Below are 19,792 nucleotides of genomic sequence, written 5' to 3' on the forward strand. Positions count from 1 at the left end.
AGCGACAAACACTCCACCAACGGTTGCATGCAATCTATCCTTTCTAAACACCGTCTGTGCCTTTGTAAAAATTTCGGCAGAATTTATCTCTGGCTTCAGCCAGCTTTCTGTACCTATAACAATTTCAGCTCCGGTGCTTTCTATAAGCGCTTGAAGTTCCGGTACTTTACCAATGCAGCTTCGACAGTTTACAATTACAATAGCGATTGCTGCCCGGTCCCCGCATGTCCTGACTTTGCCCCGCACCCTTTGAGGGTGTTGCCCTTTCTGTACTTGCCCGAGGCCATCTAACCTAAAAAACCGCCCAGCCCACACCACACAACCCCTGCTACCCGTGTAGCCGCTTGTTGTGTGTAGTGGACTCCTGACCTATCCAGCGGTACCCGAAACCCCACCACCCTGTGGCGCAAGTCTACCCTGTATGGTGAGTAGCAATCTATTGTTCTCATAATATTCTTGTTATTGTATACTACACTTTCCTTTGTCTATAAAATTTCTGGTCAAAAAGTTGAACGATTGAGAAAATTTATCATCAGAGTGGCATAATATTGTGCGACATACATATTAGGACAGGGTGAGAGGATGAATTTGTATTGGAAAATAACAGTGAGTCATATGTTACAAAATAACACTCCGACAACAGTTCTAGAGTAAGCATTCCTTTCAGTCAATAATTACAATAGTAATGTATTTATTACAATTAATTCAGCTACTGTTGCTGCTGCTGCCCTTACTGTCGCCCTTGCCACTGCAGACAGACAATGATGAGAACAATCTGTAAGCACCACATTCTTTCGTTTTTGACACCATGCAAGCACAATTAGGTATCATAGGAAAATGTGGAACATTGTGCATCAGCTGCTAACATCGCCCCTAGCTACTGTTATTGGTCAGTCACAAAGATATTTTATTTGGGCTATAAAATATTTTTTCAAAAGCGTATAAATATCAGATCTTAAGTCTTGTATTAATATAAACATTTAGTTTAAAATGAAGTTACACAAAGTAAACAGTAGATTACTTTATAACAACACATCAGATCAGACTTCTGTTTCACTTTTACACTACCACTTACTTTCAGTAAATCAGAAACAAAATTGTAGAACACTGGAAAGTAAAAATATATGATACTTCAAACTTTGAATGAATATGTTAGCTCACTTTAAGAAGGAACATAAGAAAATGGTGTGATTCAAATAATTAGAGTAAACACAAAGGAATTTCCATTTCTCATAGTAGAAGCAATAAAGGTTCAGCGCTTTACAGGAGATTGAGCAACACATGCCACATCTTCATTGGTGCATCACACACTGACTTCTTACTTTTGCATGTAAATTTGTCATTATTTTACACTCCTCATACAAATTCTGGTTGTACACTATATACACTAGCCTGTTTTCAGCCCAAATCTCCCCCAACACAAGTATCACTTACACTTTCAACAATGCTCTGTTGTTGCAGAATGTGATTCAATAAAACATACGAGAATGTCCATACAAAGAAATGAATGGGAAATTTGCTTAATTAGAGTGTATGTAACACTATAGCTACAACTTTTTCCCCTTAAGTTACAATGAAACTGCCAGACATACTTAAATAAAGTTTCACCACAAGCGCATAAAATTCTGATACACGAGTGCTCCAAAGCTTAAGACACTAAGTTAAGTTTCCTCATTGGAAATCAAATGCATTGGGTTATATCACTTTGATTCAATCTATGTATAACAACATAGCAAGGTTTCAATTGTTTAACAAGGTCATCTACTCCTAAATGGCTTTGGTCTTTCACCACTGCCACTGTTTCGAGTGACTGTGCACTGCTGTCATTGGTGCTATGATTGTCATTTTCTTCTCTTTTAAAAACTATTTTACCAGGATTTTGTATCCGTTCTAACACTATTCTTAAATCTTTCAATTTCCGTTTCTTCTCTGGGATATGAATACATTTATCTTGCTCAAGCTTTTCAGGCCTAATACGTGAAGATCTCATATTCTGCTTAACATTTGCCAGTTTACTGTGTAACTGTTGATCTGGCTCACAACTGCTGCAACATTTCACTGCAGATTTAGTGGCTGTAGAACGACGTGTAAACATCCTTGTTGGCTGGTAAGTGGTGTTTATAGGTTTTGCAACTTGAGTAGCTGCCTGTGATGAATCTGTACAGGTGTCGCTACTCGTCGCATCCTGCACAACGGCACTGCCCGGACGTGGATTCACTGTACTTGTAACTGGAAGAGAAATTTCTAGACCTGAATTAGATCTTTTCCTTTTACCACTCACTTTTTCAGAAATTACTTCAACATCTTCATGAGAAAGAGTGTTGTTATGTCCATTCATACTTTCTCCACTGCTCTGCTTATCAGTGTTTGCACACAACTCCTGTGAAACGCTTATATTGGAGGATGGTAAATGTGCTTTCCACCTTTGAAGATTGGCAGTAAAACTCCTGTTCACATCTGTAAGTTTCTTGCTGGCAATCTCTAAAAATTTATTAAAATTATTAATCATGTCATCATACGCTTGTTTCTGGTGAGGCTTACTGTCTAATTCTTCTTGAATACACGTTATGCGAGTTAACATGTATTTTGCAACATTCTCTGCTGCCAACAGATTTTCTTTGAACCAGTTTATCTCTATGGCATCTATATTACTTGAAGGCAATTCTGGACAGGTCTGATTCACAACACAAGCCTGTGGAGTCTCTCTCATTGAGGGCAATTCTTGGCAGGTCTGATTCACAACACGCCCCTGTGGAATTTCACTCCTCAAAGGCAATTCCGGACAGGTTTCACTCACAGCTTTAGCCTGTGGAATTTCTCTCCTCGAAGGCAACTCTGGACAGGTCTGATTCATATCAGCAGCCTGCGGAACTTCTGTGTTCGAAGAAGTACCATTAACTGGATTGGAGGAATCTGGCAACACATCAGTTAATATGTTTTTTAACACACTGGTAGCCTCTAAACTGGCTGTACTGGAAGTGAGCCCACTTACTGGTTTATTTTGTGGATATTTTTTTGAATGATGATCTGTAAGCAAACTATTAAGCATGCTTTGGTCCCTTGCCAACGATGTAGGCGCTGAAGGAACTGTTCCTGATGGACAATCTGGTAATAAAGAGTTATGTATGGACTGCTGTTCAGCACTTACAGAACTAAGTGATTCACTCACTGCCAAAGGACTATGTTCAATATCCGATACTCTAACAGACTGCAATGCAGTAGGACTTCTCACCTGAATATACCTACTTTGCGTTTTTGATTTTGTATTTACAGTAGATTTTGCATATGTTTTTGCTGTACATGCAAGTGTTGCCGACATATTTTCAGAAGTATGACCATTTATGTTGGATTGATGTGGGGCTGCGTTGTTTATGGTGCTGTTATGGGCAAATTTAATACTGTTCTCAGGTTTTTCTTGCTGTTGATTGGGCTGACTTGTTATTGCATTGGTATCGTGATTCTGTACATAGTGTGGTACTCCACTAATCTGACTCGACTCCTTTGGTATATAGTGAAGGCTGGCACTATTATTTACATACACGGGCACATATGCGCCACTACTCTTCCTTACAACTACCAAAGGGGATGTTCCACTCTGAAAACGAAACATTGGATTTGGTTGTTGTGATACTGAACCAACTGGGGGACTACTGTTAAGAAGTGCACCTAAAGATAGTGAATCAGCTGGCGAGTTCTGCTGAGGGAATCTTATAACTGAAGTACGGTGTGGGATATGGACAGGTGGCATCACAACTACTCGCCCACTAGGTATAATCTGATTATTACTGAGAATGTTAGGTCTTATGCCATGATTAAGAAATGGAAGTCCTGCTGTTGGTTGTGAATTAATACTGGAAAAATGAGCCTGATTGATGAGTGGACCTACACCAATGTATGAGATGTTATGAGAAGCCATAGAAGCATGTACTCTTTCTTTGTTTGAATTGCTAGCAGCACCAGTTTGTTCACTGCTTACTATTTCTTCAGAAGCTGCGCTGTGAGTAAGAGTTTTTTGTGTGTCAGCTGATGTATTTTCAGTTTTAAAATCTTCATTTGAGTCCACAGTAATGTTCCTCAACATTTTCATTACAGATGCCTTGACTCTTCCTGCTTTGATATATTCTCCAAATGTAACCTCACTAGGCATGTTGCTCTTTAAACGGGGTATCCGCCGCTCGACAGTAGGTCCGCAGCAGAATTCTTGATTATGACCTGGGGTTTCGTTCTCTTCATCTCCTTTCCTATGGAACCACAAAAGAACAGTGTTACTGATTGCTGCAACAGGCATATTTCTGTTCGAGTTCAGGTCATCTCATATTATCTATTGTGAGTAAATAAAGGATGAGCAAACACTACATCTTGCTATGTGTACAAAGTGTCTCACACAAACTTCCCAATCTTCCAGGCAAGTAGGAAATAATAAGCTGACAGTGACAGATTCGTAACAGAGTGACCAATTATAGAAAAAAAGTATGTAACCACGCACAGCCTATCAGAAAATATGAGTACTTACTGCTGTCTGTGAAAGTACATATTTTTTGTAACACACTTCAGGGTGCCCTTGAATGAAAATATGGAGAAGTGTACAAAAAAAATTACAGTAAGACGTAGTGCTCACCACAACACATTGGAGAGAGCACTGCAATGCCCTTGCTCGTCCCTTGCAGGGACAGTAAATTCTAGCATAAGCTAGATAAATAAGAATACAGTAAATGTATTCAACATGTGCAAAAACTGATTTGAAAGGACCTTGCCCGAATAAACTGGCATCATCTTTTATAATCAACATTCAATAAAGTTCTCACAGAGAGAGGTGCCCCAAAACAATCTTCATTTAAGTTCATGAGCACTGGAAAAAAACAAGCACGCCAAACAACTTTTCAGAACAAGGCAGGTCTCCTCCTCTTCTTTGGTACCAAGTTCATTTTGAAACAACCTCATCTACGAGGTGCATAAGGCCTCCGATCTTTTTTCTAATTAACTACTCACCCGAAATCGATGAAACTGGGGTTACTTCTCGACGTAATCGCCCTGCAGACGTACACATTTTTCACAACGCTGACGCCATGATTCCATGGCAGCGGCGAAGGCTTCTAAAGAAGTCTGTTTTGACCACTGGAAAATCGCTGAGGCAATAGCAGCACGGCTGGTGAATGTGCGGCCACGGAGAGTGTCTTTCATTGTTGGAAAAAGCCAAAAGTCACTAGGAGCCAGGTCAGGCGAGTAGAGAGGATGAGGAATCACTTCAAAGTTGTTATCACGAAGAAACTGTTGCGTAACGTTAGCTCGATGTGCAGGTGCGTTGTCTTGGTGAAACAGCACACGCGCAGCCCTTCCCGGACGTTTTTGTTGCAGTGCAGGAAGGAATTTGTTCTTCAAAACATTTTCGTAGGATGCACCTGTTACCGTAGTGCCCTTTGGAACGCAATGGGTAAGGATTACGCCCTCGCTGTCCCAGAACATGGACACCATCATTTTTTCAGCACTGGCGGTTACCCGAAGTTTTTTTGGTGGCGGTGAATCTGCGTGCTTCCATTGAGCTGACTGGCGCTTTGTTTCCAGATTGAAAAATGGCATCCACATCTCATCCATTGTCACAACCGACGAAAAGAAAGTCCCATTCGTGCTGTCGTTGCGTGTCAACATTGCTTGGCAACGTGCCACACGGGCAGCCGTGTGGTCGTCCGTCAGCATTCGTGGCACCCACCTGGATGACACTTTTCGCATTTTCAGGTCGTCATGCAGGATTGTGTGCACAGAACCCATAGAAATGCCAACTCTGGAGGCGATCTGTTCAACAGTCATTCGGCGATCCCCCAAAGCAATTCTCTCCACTTTCTCGATCATGTCGTCAGACCGGCTTGTGCGAGCCCGAGGTTGTTTCGGTTTCTTGTCACACAATGTTCTGCCTTCATTAAACTGTCGCACCCACCAACGCACTTTCGATGCATCCATAACTCCATCACCACGTCTCCTTCAACTGTCGAAGAATTTCAATTGGTTTCACACCACGCAAATTCAGAAAACGAATGATTGCACGTTGTTCAAGTAAGGAAAACGTCGCCATTTTAAGTATTTAAAACAGTTATCATTCTCGCAGCTGGCGGTAAAATTCCATCAGCCGTACGGTGCTGGCACCTGTGGGACGTATTGACAATGAACGCGGCCTCATTTTAAAACAATGCGCATGTTTCTATCTCTTTCCAGTCCGGAGAAAAAAAATCGGAGGCCTTAGAACTTGAATACACCTCGTATTTTCACCACATGTTCCTCCCACAACTACAAACAAAGAAAAGATCCACCACTAATATGCAATCATTACCATATATGCTACTAAAACATCATGATTGATTAAATGAAACAATGGAAAATCCAGGCTGGAAAGTAACAATATTAGGAAGGAAAGTTGCTACTCACCATACAGCGAAGATGCCGAGTCGCGACAGGCACAACAAAAAGATTCACACTATTATACCTTTCGGCCATTAAGGCCTTTGTCAGCACTACACACACACACACACACACACACACACACACACACACACACAGAGAGAGAGAGAGAGAGAGAGAGAGAGAGAGAGAGTTTTTTGTGTGTGTGTGTGTATTGTGACAAAGGCCTTAATGGCTGAATGCTATAATTGTGTGAATCTTTTTGTTGTTCTTTCGCAACTCAGCATCTCCGCTGTATGGTGAGTAGCAACTTTTCTTCCTAATATTGTTACATGATTGATTAAAACTATACATTACAAATTTTAATGGCCTTAATTGTAATATAATGTAATAACACTAAATGATAACCAGTTTCAGTTGAGTAACCATCCTCAGATCATGATTCACTATATGTGGCAGCTAAGGGCAACTAACTCAAGTGTGTCTCAATTTTACACTGATTTACGTGAAAACTACAAAACATGATTTCTCTTTAAAAAAAATTAAAAAAATAAAATAAAAAACTCTCCAGCGTGGTGGCTGGATGAGATACAGGCACACACAATCACACTCTAAAACAAATCAATCTGTTTGGTCACCAAGTTGGCACGTTTAGTGATGCTGTAGACTGCAAAACTCACCTGCTTAATTTTTGCTGCACGAATCCGCACACCCACAGATGGTACATGCATACACTTTGAATGAAATGATATGCCAGGAAGAGGTTGGTTGGCCAGCAAAGAAGTACTAAACTTTTCTGATAAAAACAGACTATACAATTGAGGCCCTGTAACTTATTGTTCAAAATAAAGAGGTATGTGCAGCACACCAGAATTCAAGGAGCTTTCATGGGAGCCAATAATTGCGAGTAGACATCTTTTCACCTTGCTCCGTATGAACTAATGACACCAGTGGGAGATGAAACAGGCAAGCATTACAACCACACATTCAATGATGCCTCCAAAAAAAGATTCTGTACAGCAGGACTTCATATGGTATGATATCGATGTACTGCTTGGCACCATTCACAAAAGATTCTCCACTACTATTACACTTACCCGGGTTTGATTCCCAATACTGGCTGGGATTTTTCCTTGGTGGGAGGACTGGAATGGGGTGCACTCAGTCTTGTGATTCAACTGAGGAGCTGTCTGAGTGAAAAGCAGACAACAGCTGGGAGCGCAGTGAGCTGACCCTATGCCTTTCCATACCGCATCCAATGAGACCACTGGCTGAGAATGACACGGCCATCGGTCGATTGTGGCTGGTCCGTTAATGTCAGAAGGCAGAGCTTTGCTTCTTTGCCCCTTCAGGGACAGGAATGAGTTCATCCTGCTGGGACCAAAGGGTACCTCTCCCCTTACACAGTGTTTTACTTTCTTGTTTCGCCAGAGGTGTCCCTATGACAACCTTCTATAACATTCGAGAGACCACTTTTGTCCCTCTCTGTGACACAGCTTCCACCCACTTCTCCTGTGGCCGTTCTTCATCTCCTCATGTAACGATGGCCAAACATAGCTGCCTTGCACCCTTCCAGGATTCTGCTGTTCTCCTTGACTGAAAATTCCATAACACTCAAACCAAAAGTTGAGTTCAGATGTGGATAGCATCAACCAGTTGCAAACTTCCTGCAGTATATTTTACAACCAATGATAAATCAACTTATGTTTTCAATCAACTTCAGGGATTACATTTTTTTCCCCTTTCTTTCTTTCTTTCTTTCAGAAATGAGTGTGGACAGTGAAATAGCCTGTCACTGTAACAGGAGGAGGAGGAGGTTAGTGTTTAACGTCCCGTCGACAACGAGGTCATTAGAGACGGAGTGCAAGCTCAGGATGGGGAAGGAAATCGGCCGTGCCCTTTGAAAGGAACCATCCCGGCATTTGCCTGAAATGATTTAGGGAAATCACAGAAAACTTAAATCAGGATGGCTGGAGACGGGATTGAACCGTTGTCCTCCCGAATGCGAGTCCAGTGTGCTAACCACTGCGCGACCTCACTCAGTGTGTCACTGTAACATCTCAGAGTACATTGTTAACCACAAAGCATAACTTGGGTAATATACAAAGATTTATCAAAGTGTGACTGTTAATGTATAAAACCAGTAGGAGACTACTCGTATGCTAACAGTCATTCTTCAGATATTTACAAGTTATGCTTAGCAATGTTGTTGTTGTTAACACTGTAATTAGACACCACTTATAGAGTAAATTTGATCTGAAGATGGTTTCTAGTAAACCAAAGCCAGTTATCTTCTAGTGTTATGACATAACACAGGGGACAAAACCATTACAATTTATAATAAATAATACTGATCACTGTGTCTCCTTCAACTGAAAATTAATACTGAATACTAGACTGTAGCATTAACCTAGAACCTTGTCTTTTGCAAACAATGCTCTGAGTGACTAAGTTAGCTGATGGCACAGCTTCATTCCTGCCGGTACCACTCTTCTACTTTCCAGTCTTCACAACGAAAGATTTCTTGTGCACTTAGCAATCCTGGAAGACAGAATATCACAGAGCTTAGCTGCAGCCTATGAGTGGCCTCCAGGATAAAGGTGTCACTCTTCAGCAGATCCTATGCATTTTGAAAGTTACTGATATGTTAAAACTATTTTCCAGACTTTTAGGAGGTGGCTAAGGCACTATAGTGTCCATTATTCCTTACGGAAACAGTCTGAAGGCCAAGCCTTAGAGATATCCTCAACTGGTCACAGGTACACACTACTGTTCACAGTGGGACTGAACGTTCTAACGATTTCATATATGATGAAAGGATTGCATGAATGTATGGCGATGTAAAGAAATATTTAATTCACTAAAGGTGGCAGAAATTTCATTGTAATGGGGCACTCAAATTCGATGATAGGAAAAGAAAGAGAAGGAAAAATTGGAGAACACAGACTGGGTAAAAGGAATAAAGGGGAATAAAAGGAATAGAGGGGAAGACACCTGGCAGAATTTTGCATAAAAAAATTTAATCATATCTAACACAACGTTCAAGAATCATGAAAGAAAATTGTTTACATGGAAAACACTTGTAGATGGAATAAGGTTTCATACACATTATGCAATGTTAGAAACAGATTTTGAAATCGGATTTTTAAACTACAAAACACTTCAAGTAGCAGATGTGGAGTGACTAATTATGTACTCCACATTAAAACTGAAGAAACTGCAAAATGGTACAAGATTAAGGAGTAAACTAGATAAACTGAAAGTGCCAGTGGCTGCTGGGAGTTTCAAAGCAAGCATTAGGCAATGATTGATCAAAACAGGGAAAAGAAATACAACGGATGATACATAGATAGTGTTGAGAGGTGAAATAGTGAAGGTAGCAGAGGATCAAATAGGCAGAAAGACAAGGTAAAAAGAGAGCGATTGACGGAAATGCAAAATGGCTAGGCAGGAATGGCTAAAGAAGAAAACGTAGGCAGGAATGGCTAAAGAAGAAACACTAAGTTGTAGACGGACACGACTATGATATTACATATAGGAAAATTAAAGAAACCTTTGGGGAAAAGGGAAGCATTTGTATGATCATCAAGATCTCAGATGATAAGCCGGTAGTATACAAAAGTGGAAGATAATAAATACTACAGAAGGGGAATGCGGAGTAGATGAAGATGAGATAGGAGAAATCAAAACAGCAAGAAGAATTTGACGGAGGTCGGACAGATGCCAAAATGAGGCATCTGGCTTAGAAGACATTCCCCGTAATTACTGGGATCCTTGGGAGAATATAAGGTGACAAAACTATTCCATCTGACATGCAAAGATATATGATACAGATAAACACTCTCAGGCCTCAAGAATAATGTCATAAACTTAACTGCAATGAGGACAAGTGCTGATTGTTGATGTATGTGAATATTACTGAATTAACAGTTTAATAAGTTATGGTTGCAAAACAGTAACATCAACTTTTTACAGCAGAATGAAAAGACTGGAAAAATACAAAAATACGCAAGACAATACTGACCTCATGAATTATCTTGCAAGATTGTCTGGAAAAAAGCAAGCCTACATTTACAGCATTCATAGATTTAGAAAAAGCTTTTGACAATGGTGACTGGAATACATTTTTTGAAATTCTGAAAGTAGCAGGAGTAAAATACAGGGAATAAATTATATCCAATTTGTACTGAAGCCAGACTGCAGTTATAAGGGCGAAAAGAAATTTAAGGCACAACTTGACTAAAAGGTGGGATTGCTTGCTAGAACACATTCTGAGGCATTAAGGAAGAGTTGGTAATGAGGGAAAGGGGTGTCTTTGGTTCACCTTCACTGCAATATTTTCTATGTGTTCTCTCCAGTTTAAGTTACTCATAATTGTAATTCGTAGGTATTTAGTTGAATTTATGGCCTTCAGATTTGACTGATTGATTGTGCAACAAAAAAAGCATTCATGTGGATGACCTCACACTTTACATTATTTAGGGTCAGTTGTCAACTTTCACACCATGCAGATATCTTATCTAAATCATTTTGCAATTGGCTTTGATCTTTTGATGGCTTTACTAGACAATAAACGACAGCATTATTTGCAAATAACCTAAGACAGCTGCTCAGATTGTCTCCTAAGCCACTTATATACATAAGGAATACCAGAGGGCCTATAAAACTACCTTGGGGAATGCCAGAAATCACTTCCGTTTTACTCAATGGCTTTCCATCAATTACTATGAACTGCGATCTCTCTGACAGGAAACCACGAATTCAAGTGTGTAACTAAGATGATATTTCATAAGCATGCAATGTTATTACAGGCTGCTGGTGACGTATGGTGTCAAAAGCCTTCTGGAAATCTAGAAATACGAAATCAATTTGCAATCCCCTGTTGATAGCACTCAACATTTTGTGAGAGTAAAGAGCTACTTGTGTTTCACAAGAAGCTCGAGCACCTAATTCTACCAGTCTCAAAAGAGTCTTTTGTTGGCCCACATTACAGTAAAATTTTTGGAGGGAAAAATGGAAGTCAAAGCTGATTTGGGGCTCTGACATTCACCACACAAGTACCCACAAAGGAGTTGAGAGCATGTGGGGAAATGTTAGGCAGAGGTTAGACAGAGAGTACTTATATAATTTAATAATGTTCAGCTTATATTCTCATGATTTAATAAAGTCAGGAAACTTCCCTAAAACTGTAATTAAAAGCATGTTTGTGACATATAAATATGAAAGATAACACTTTGAGAAGCAGTTTAATAGTGACTAATACCTCATTTGCTTCATTAATTATGATATCCTGAGAAAGAAACCGAAAAGCCATCTAGACTCTTACATAATACAGATTGATACATAATCTGACAAAATATTTAGCTTCAGAAGCTACAAGTTTGTAAAAAGTCACTGAAACAGTTATGTTGGTCGTTGAACACAGAAATTGTGTCTAAATTCATATAGTAAAACACACTTAATTCTCAAAACTACTGACACTAACATCCTAATTGGTTATTTGTAATATTGAAACAATATAGAAAAACTAAAAATTCGTTTTCAGGGAAAAGTGGACATTAAAGTATCATAAAACCTGCATAAATAGAGTTCCTTGTTCTGTTAAAAACAGTAATGCTACATTCTGCAACTCACCCATCTACTGTAGCGGTGGGTTGAATAGCACATACTGTAGCACAGCACTGTGCTTCTGCAGCCAGCTACATAATGGGAAAGTGATTTCCTGTCACAATACACACCACCAGAACAAGTATAAATGCTCCCCACTCAACCATTAGCAACGCTTCAGACTTTCAACAGCGTCTTCAGTCTCCACATCAGTCATTGGTCAAATGCATGGCCAAGTAACTAAAGCCTCATCAAGCAAACAGCACGAATTAGGCGAACAAACTGTTCTACGAACCATCAGCTAGTCCTGATGAACCTGGACTTCGAACAGGTACTTCCAAGGCAGGTCACCCATTGGGCCAAAAATGAGGCATCTGCATTCCCCTACCAGTCATCTAGACATGTGTGCAATATTTACCACTGAGCAGTATCACCATACCTGCTGCAGAACTGACTCCCATTTTGCATCACCAAGGCCGCATGTCCCCAGCCAATGTTATGCTGTCTCAGCATTCTGCTGTCTCAACATACTCACTCACCGGAGTCATCAACCTTCTGTATTGAAGCAACAAATAAAAAATAATGCTACTGTTCAGTAAGCATTCCTGATCCTGTGTTTGCCAAGGTACTGGAAGTTCCACCCCACAGCTTCCACACATTAATTCTATGATAGACATGTGCATCTAGCAGCTCTGGCATCAGCAAAGGAGTGAACACACACACAACCACATTACAAGTGGTGTCAGAGGAGCTGGTCAATATGAGTAACATCACAGAGTGATGATCTGCAGCATCACTTCGTGTTGGTTCCTTTCCTATTGTATTATTCCAATTTACTGTGGTCTCAGACTTTGCAATGGACAAAACATGGGTGGAATAAGTTTACCTCTGTAGAGGCTGTTCAGACTTTGTTGAATCAGATGGTACAAACGTAGGAAAACACTACGGAGATGCGCAAGGAGTTAGATGCATTAAGACAAGACAGGTTCCCACCCAGTATATCAGTATCCATCCTATACCCTGCTTTTACTGTAAAGACAGGAGAGGTTATTTTAGCTTTATTAGAGAACTTTCTAACTGCCGCTAAGCTGAGGAATTGGACCCAGGAACAGCTTTAGAATATGGCAAAATTATGTATGGTGAAGATGATGGAACGTTTGGAATGTATCATGATTACTTGAGAAAGCTGACATTTGAAATTCTGAGGTGTGTGTGTGTGTGTGGTTGGGAGGAGGGGCGGCTTGGCATATTTATAAAGAAGAGAAATTGCAGTAGATATGATAGGGAACAGCTGAGCAACATCACAAAAACAGAGAGAAACCCTTGAAAACTTTGTAAATACACAGGAGTTGACGGAAAGCGATAACACCAAAAGGCTCCTTCTGCGAGAGGCACAATAGAGGGCACTGAATAAAATCTTTATATGGTGGTGTTAGTCAATGTGTCAAGAAAAGTACAGGCAGGGTTTCCGAAGAAATTAGCTGAACCCACAGCAACTGCGAAGTTACTGGAAGAGATTGACACAGTGATCCGAGTTCAGGATAGAAAAAGAATTTTAACTGTGAATGTTCAATGTTACAGGTGTAGACAAACAATGCACATATGCTGGATGTGCGTTGAGAGACAATGTAGGTAATGTGGACAAATAGGGCACCTGGAAAGAGATTGTAGGCGAAAGCCTAACAAGGGGTGTGACAGGTGAACATAGGACGAGAATAGCAGCTTACCATTAAACCAAAATGGGGGTTCTTGAGCGACTGCTTAGTGCTCCCAGTGAATATAAACACAGCAAAATCTTGTGCAGTAGCATAATTTTGATCAGATAGCTTATTGGATGGAAGGTAGCATTAAGTTACAAAGGTTTGCAGGTGTCAGTGGACCTCATGGGGGAAAAGGAGGTTGGGCCCACAACAATACATTCACTGTTTTCAATGGTACTTTAGTTTTTGGGTTGGGGCAAAAAATTTCTGGGTTTGTATGGAAGTTTTGCCAGGTATAGGTGAGGGTTACTGTGCGATCTTAGGGTCATGCTGAAGTTTATTTGAAATGGACACAGTTGAACTGGATGTAAATTTTTCCATCTATGTTCTATAGCCGAGGACATGAACTTCTGCAAAGCAGGTCCCACACAGCCACCTAATCTGTGTGCAGGGGCTCTTTGAATCGACTCGTGACGCAACATGCCACAAGGTACAGGGCAACTCCTGTGGGTTAAAAAGGAAAATAATTTGTTCAGGGTGTATACGTGGACAAAGAAAAAAAATTCCCGGGTTTTTCCCGGATTTCCCGGTTAAAAATACTTTCTCCCGTGTGAAAAAACACTTTTTCCGTGTTAAGTGACAGTATACTCTTATTCGGCACTGTAAAACTCATCAATCCTTTGAATGTTAATGGTTTTATATACCGGAGTAGAATTTCTCGGCACTTTAGAAAACGTAACTCAGGGGGGAAAACACATTTTGAAAGATCTTTGATGTACAGCAACATGTACGCTGCATATTTTCATATTACGAAGGTATAAATTCGAATTCCACCAAACACTGCATGTCACTTTCCAAAGCATTGAAATCGAGATTGCGACATGCTTTTGTAAGCCAGTCATAGCTCATGTCACATGATCTCGCCAGCTGATGACAGCACAGGACACGTGATGTAGTTAGCCAATAGCAAGCTCACTCTTAAGTAGCGCAAACACACAAGTAAGAAAAGTTAATGGTTTAAATTAATATACATAGCATTCACCTATAGTACTGGTCTCTAAGATTACTAAGCTGGAAGAGAAGCTAAGCTTCCACATATAACGTTGATCTATTTTGCGCTTGTTACACTTTAAGATACACCACACAGATGTGCCAGTAAAATTTTTAATAATGACGTAAATGTCTGATCTTCTGGGCCAGAAATTCTTCTAAATGGTCGTCCTCAAAGAGTTGATTTTTAAATGAGAGTCAAACGCTTGGTGATTTAAGAAATTCATCGTACATTCTCGTACATAGCTTATCTTACATAAAAGGAAACCGCCATTCGCAATATTTTCCCGCGACCTGTTAGAAATAGGTTCGTTTTAGCAGTTGCAAGATAGCGCCAGATAACAAGCGTCACCGCAATTGCGCAGCTACGATGATGCAGGAAGCCCATATGTTCGTACGTGTAAAACATTAGAAGATTTTACATTATGTCATAAAAGAAACAAGACATCAGAGGATACTTCAAGAGCGTCGGAATTTCATGAACCATACTAAAACACATAATTCGGCTTAAAATGCACATTCGTATGCAAATTTTCTTGGAGTACCAGTACTGTATTATCTCGTGTTTGGTTCTTTATTATGGCATAATGCCATACGTGCACTTGAAATGCAGCGAACAGTTGAAACTAGCAAATAGTGTGAAATTAAACATTTCGTTTCAACCACCGCCCCACCACAACTCAGACTGCTCTGTGCATCAGCCCCAGATTTACTAATTTCCGAACCGGGGCAATATTAAGTAGTGGCGCCCAGCCACACATCTGTAACAAGAAGCAGAAGATACTACTCATACGTGACTCAACTGCGCATGCGCCCGCAAAGGCTCAAACGAATCTAATTTGAACAGTTGTCACGCCACGCTCATCGGAGGCAATTTGTTGTTACAAAGCATTGCGTAGTCTTCCTTAAGCCTATGACACACTTTGCTGTTGGCAGATGCTTGTATGAGCACTGTTTTGTTGTTGTATACGGCGCATTTCCTTTGCAACTTCATTTTTTATTTTCTTTCTTTCTTTTTCTCCTGTTCATGTTATGTTGTTGCAGTATTATTCTGCAGTAGCGGGATACAGTAATATCCTTTGTTAGAGTATTGGTTCTTACCAGTCAAAATAACATAAATTTAACTGAAAACTAAAACAATGAAAAATTCCCCGAATTCTAAACAATTCCCGGGTTTTCCCGGTTTTCTCCCGGATGAAAAAATTCCCGGTTTTTTCCTGGATCTCCGGGGTCGTGTACACCCAGTTGTTTGTTAATGTATTAGGAGTAGTAGAGCCCCCCCCCCCCCCCCCCCAACACACACACACAAGATAATAATAATATATGACAAGTTCCTGGACCCAAGGCTATTGCCAGGAATGTAACAACCGAGATTTCTGGATACCCCAAGATAATCAATAAGGAAATGATCGATACTATAGTGAAATATACAAACAAATATATTCAGCTCAAACCAGAATTACTGATTATCAGAGAGAAAGAGACAAAAAAGAAATGACGAGGAGTCAAATACTATCACTCCTTGGGTTGCTTTATCTCTTTGGAATGAGGAAAGCTAACCACACCAATGTAATGGAACTGTGGAATACCGATGGATTGGGAATCGAAATTGGAAGAGCTGTGATGAATTACAAGCTGTTTCTATACCTGCTGCATTGTATTCGTTTCAACGATAAAAGCACAAGCGAAGATAGGAGAAGATCTGATAAGTTAGCCATAGTACGTTCGATTCTGGACGAGTTTGTAACCAATTGCAAAATTGCCTACAGCATCGGTGAGTTTGTAACCATTGATGAGAAACCTCAAACTTTTTATGGCCATTCTGGATTTGTGCAATATATCCCCAACAAACCTGCCAAATATGGCATTAAGATGACATCTTGGGCTGTCAGGTGTTCTGATGGGTGTCAGCGTTGTTCTCGCACAAGAATGACGCTGATATCCGGCACAACACCTGACAACCCAAGATGTTATTAGATTGCCGGAAATGCCTGAAGCGTTACATGGCATTAAGATATTTGCACTTTGTGATGCAAAAATATTTTTTACAAGCAACCTTGAGTTATATTGTGCAAAGCAGCCCGAAGGACCTCGTGCAGTATCAAATTCAGTGTTGGAAATAGTTCACAGACTTGTAAGTCATATTGAGGGATCCAACAGTAATATAACTATGGACAATTGGTATACAAGTTGCCCCTTGGCTATATCGCTATTAGGTAAAAGGCTTACATGTATTGGAACACTCAGAAAGAATAAACAAGAAATTCCCTTGGAGTTCCTGCCTAAGAAATATCAAGTACCTTTCTTCGGATATAAAAACGATTTGACGTTGGTTTCGAATGTAGCAAAGAAGAACAAGGTGGTTGTTGTCAACTATGCATGATCCAGGTACTATCGATGAAGATTCTCGAAAGCCATAGATTGTGTTAGATTACAATGCCACTAAGGGTGGTGCCGAAACAGTCACCCAGATATGTGGCACACATTCTGTGGCTCGTGTAACAAGAAGGTGGCCTTTGCTAATCTTTTTTGCTCTAATGGACATTGCTGGTATCAATGACCAGAACCTTTTTTACTCAAATTTACAAAATCAAAAGGTTGTGAGACGAGTGTTTCTGAAGAACCTGGCTTATGACCTCACGAAACCACATCTAATAGAAAGAGCCAAAATTCAGAGCCTTCCAAAAGACGTATCGCTGTCCCTTCAAAGGTATCAGACAACATCTGAGCAAGCTGAGAAGCATTCTGCTAAGAAACGGGGATGCTGTGCTATTTGTGGAAAGGCCAAGAATATTAACACAACAGTAAAGTGTGACTCTTGTAATAGTTTTGTTTGCAGGAAGTTTACGAGTGTTAGTTACACCTGTGAAAAGTGTCAAGTTACACCTGCACACTCAGATGACTAGTGATTTGAATCTTGACATCTCTTAAATTGCTAAGTAGTGAACATGGCCTATCTGTAAGCTGTTATAATATGGTTTCCGTATGTATTCACTATGAATATATTAATTTTCAACTACGATAGCGAAAAATACATTTTCAGAACTATGTCATTTATGTGCTTTGATGTATATCAACTTTTCTAAATAAAGTATAACTAACAGCCACGTTAAATAACTTAACATTCTTTCCCACTATAAGTGAGCAACAGTGTATAGACATTTCTTGGCTAGATATAAATTCTTATTTCTTAGTATTTTCCACTGTGCCCATAATAAGTTATCTGTATTAATTGCACAATAAAATTTGTTATTTCAATATTATTAATATAATTATGAGTGATACTATAGCTAACCTTAAAAACAATAAACTAATTAATATAAATACTAGTGTGAGAGCATATGAAAATAACTACTGAACTGAGCAGTGAAAGTGGCGCACAAAATGTGCTGCGCAACTGCTTGTGCCAAAAAAACCACGCCTGCCGGAGGGTTAATTACACTGAAGCACCAAAGAAACAGATACAGGAATGCATATTCAAATACAGAGATATGTAAACATGCAGGATAGGGCACTGCGGTCAGCAACCCCTATATAAGATAGCAAGTGCCTGGCGCAGCTGTTAGATCGGTTACTGCTGCTACAATGGCAGGTCATCAAGATTTAAGTGAGTTTCAACGTGGTGTTATAGTCAGTGCACGAGGGATGGGACACAGCATCTCCAAGGTAGCGATGAAGCGCAGATTTTTCTGTACGGCCATTTCACGACTGTACCGTGAATATCAGGAATCCGGTAAAACATCAAATCTCTGACATCGCTGCGGCCGGAAAAAGGTCCTGGACAACCCTGCAAGATTCATGGTGTCAATTCCTTTGAGCACTACTTCAGACATTAGTCAAGTCCATGCCTCATCGTGTTGCGGCACTTCTGTGTACTCACAGAGGCCCACAAAATACTAGGCAGGTGTTCAAATGGCCCTGAGCACTATGGGACTTAACATCTATGGTCATCAGTCCCCTAGAACTTAGAACTACTTAAACCTAACTAACCTAAGGACAGCACACAACACCCAGTCATCACGAGGCAGAGAAAATCCCTGACCCCGCCAGGAATCGAACCCGGGAACTCGGCACTCGGCAGGTGTACCAGTTTCTTTGGCTCTTCAGAGTATTTCATCACTGTATAAAACAGTAGTTTAAATTTATTAGTTGTGCCTCTCCTTTTGCAAGCAAAACTTTTTTTTAAGATTTCCATTATTAATACTTTCAAAATGACGTCAAAAAAGAGAAAAGTTCGGGAATTACTTGAAGGGAACGATTAAGGACTAGGATTAAATTAGACTATGGATAATTAGAAAGAGTCGGGAAATGAAAGATCATTAGAAATGTTTGTGAGGGACATTATGAAGTTAATAGTTGTAAAAAATGATATGGCTGGAACAAACAATTGAATCTCCGAAAACAACTCTTTAAAAATGACTGGGCAAGAAACAGCGATGTGATCAAAAATGAGTTAGATCAAATTTCCAAAACAAACAAACAAATTTCTGGAACAATAAAACTGCTGAAATGAACAGTCAAACTGCTAAAAGCAGTGATGCTTCCAGAAGTGAGTTAAAAATTAGCACAAAACAGCTAACGGACTTTCGCATGTAGAAACAGTGAAAGAGCTAGCAGACGACACCTCACATGTGGAAGCAGTGACAAGTGCCATTGATTACAACATCCTTGCACATGTGCAACACATTTATAGTGAGTTATGTGGCATACTACAAAAATCAAAAGGTTCGAGGTTACAGCTTGTGACATTACCTGAGGCAAATGTAGAGTTATACTGTGACGCAGCAGGAGGAAAGATACGCCCATTTGAGCCACAGCAATTCAGAGCACAAGCAATAGCATCAATGCACAATCTGGCACCCAAAAGTAATGGGCACTGTCAGATTAGTCAAATGGAGCTTTTTATGGCCACATATGCATAAAGACTGCAGAACATTTGTAAAGCGATGGGTGGTGTGCCAGAGGAATAAAATCACGTCTGAGCACCATTAGGTGAATTTCTTCCACCAAATCAGTGTTTTGAATGCAACTGCCTGCTGGTATCA

General features: G+C 40.1%; 1 protein-coding gene across 2 annotated transcripts in view; it reads right to left on the reverse strand.

The window, feature by feature from the left end:
• Positions 1–714: 714 nt before the first annotated feature.
• LOC124787731 overlaps positions 715–19,792 on the reverse strand; it is a 101,988-nt gene continuing 82,910 nt past the window's right edge. For both annotated transcript variants that reach the window (XM_047254579.1, XM_047254578.1), the window contains one exon: positions 715–4,241. In XM_047254579.1, coding sequence (XP_047110535.1) covers positions 1,682–4,241 — 2,560 coding nt within the window. In that variant the 3' untranslated portion in view covers positions 715–1,681. The remainder of the gene's footprint in view (positions 4,242–19,792) is intronic.

The sequence above is a fragment of the Schistocerca piceifrons genome, chromosome 3 (genome assembly GCF_021461385.2).
Source record: "Schistocerca piceifrons isolate TAMUIC-IGC-003096 chromosome 3, iqSchPice1.1, whole genome shotgun sequence".
Classification (NCBI taxonomy): domain Eukaryota; kingdom Metazoa; phylum Arthropoda; class Insecta; order Orthoptera; family Acrididae; genus Schistocerca; species Schistocerca piceifrons.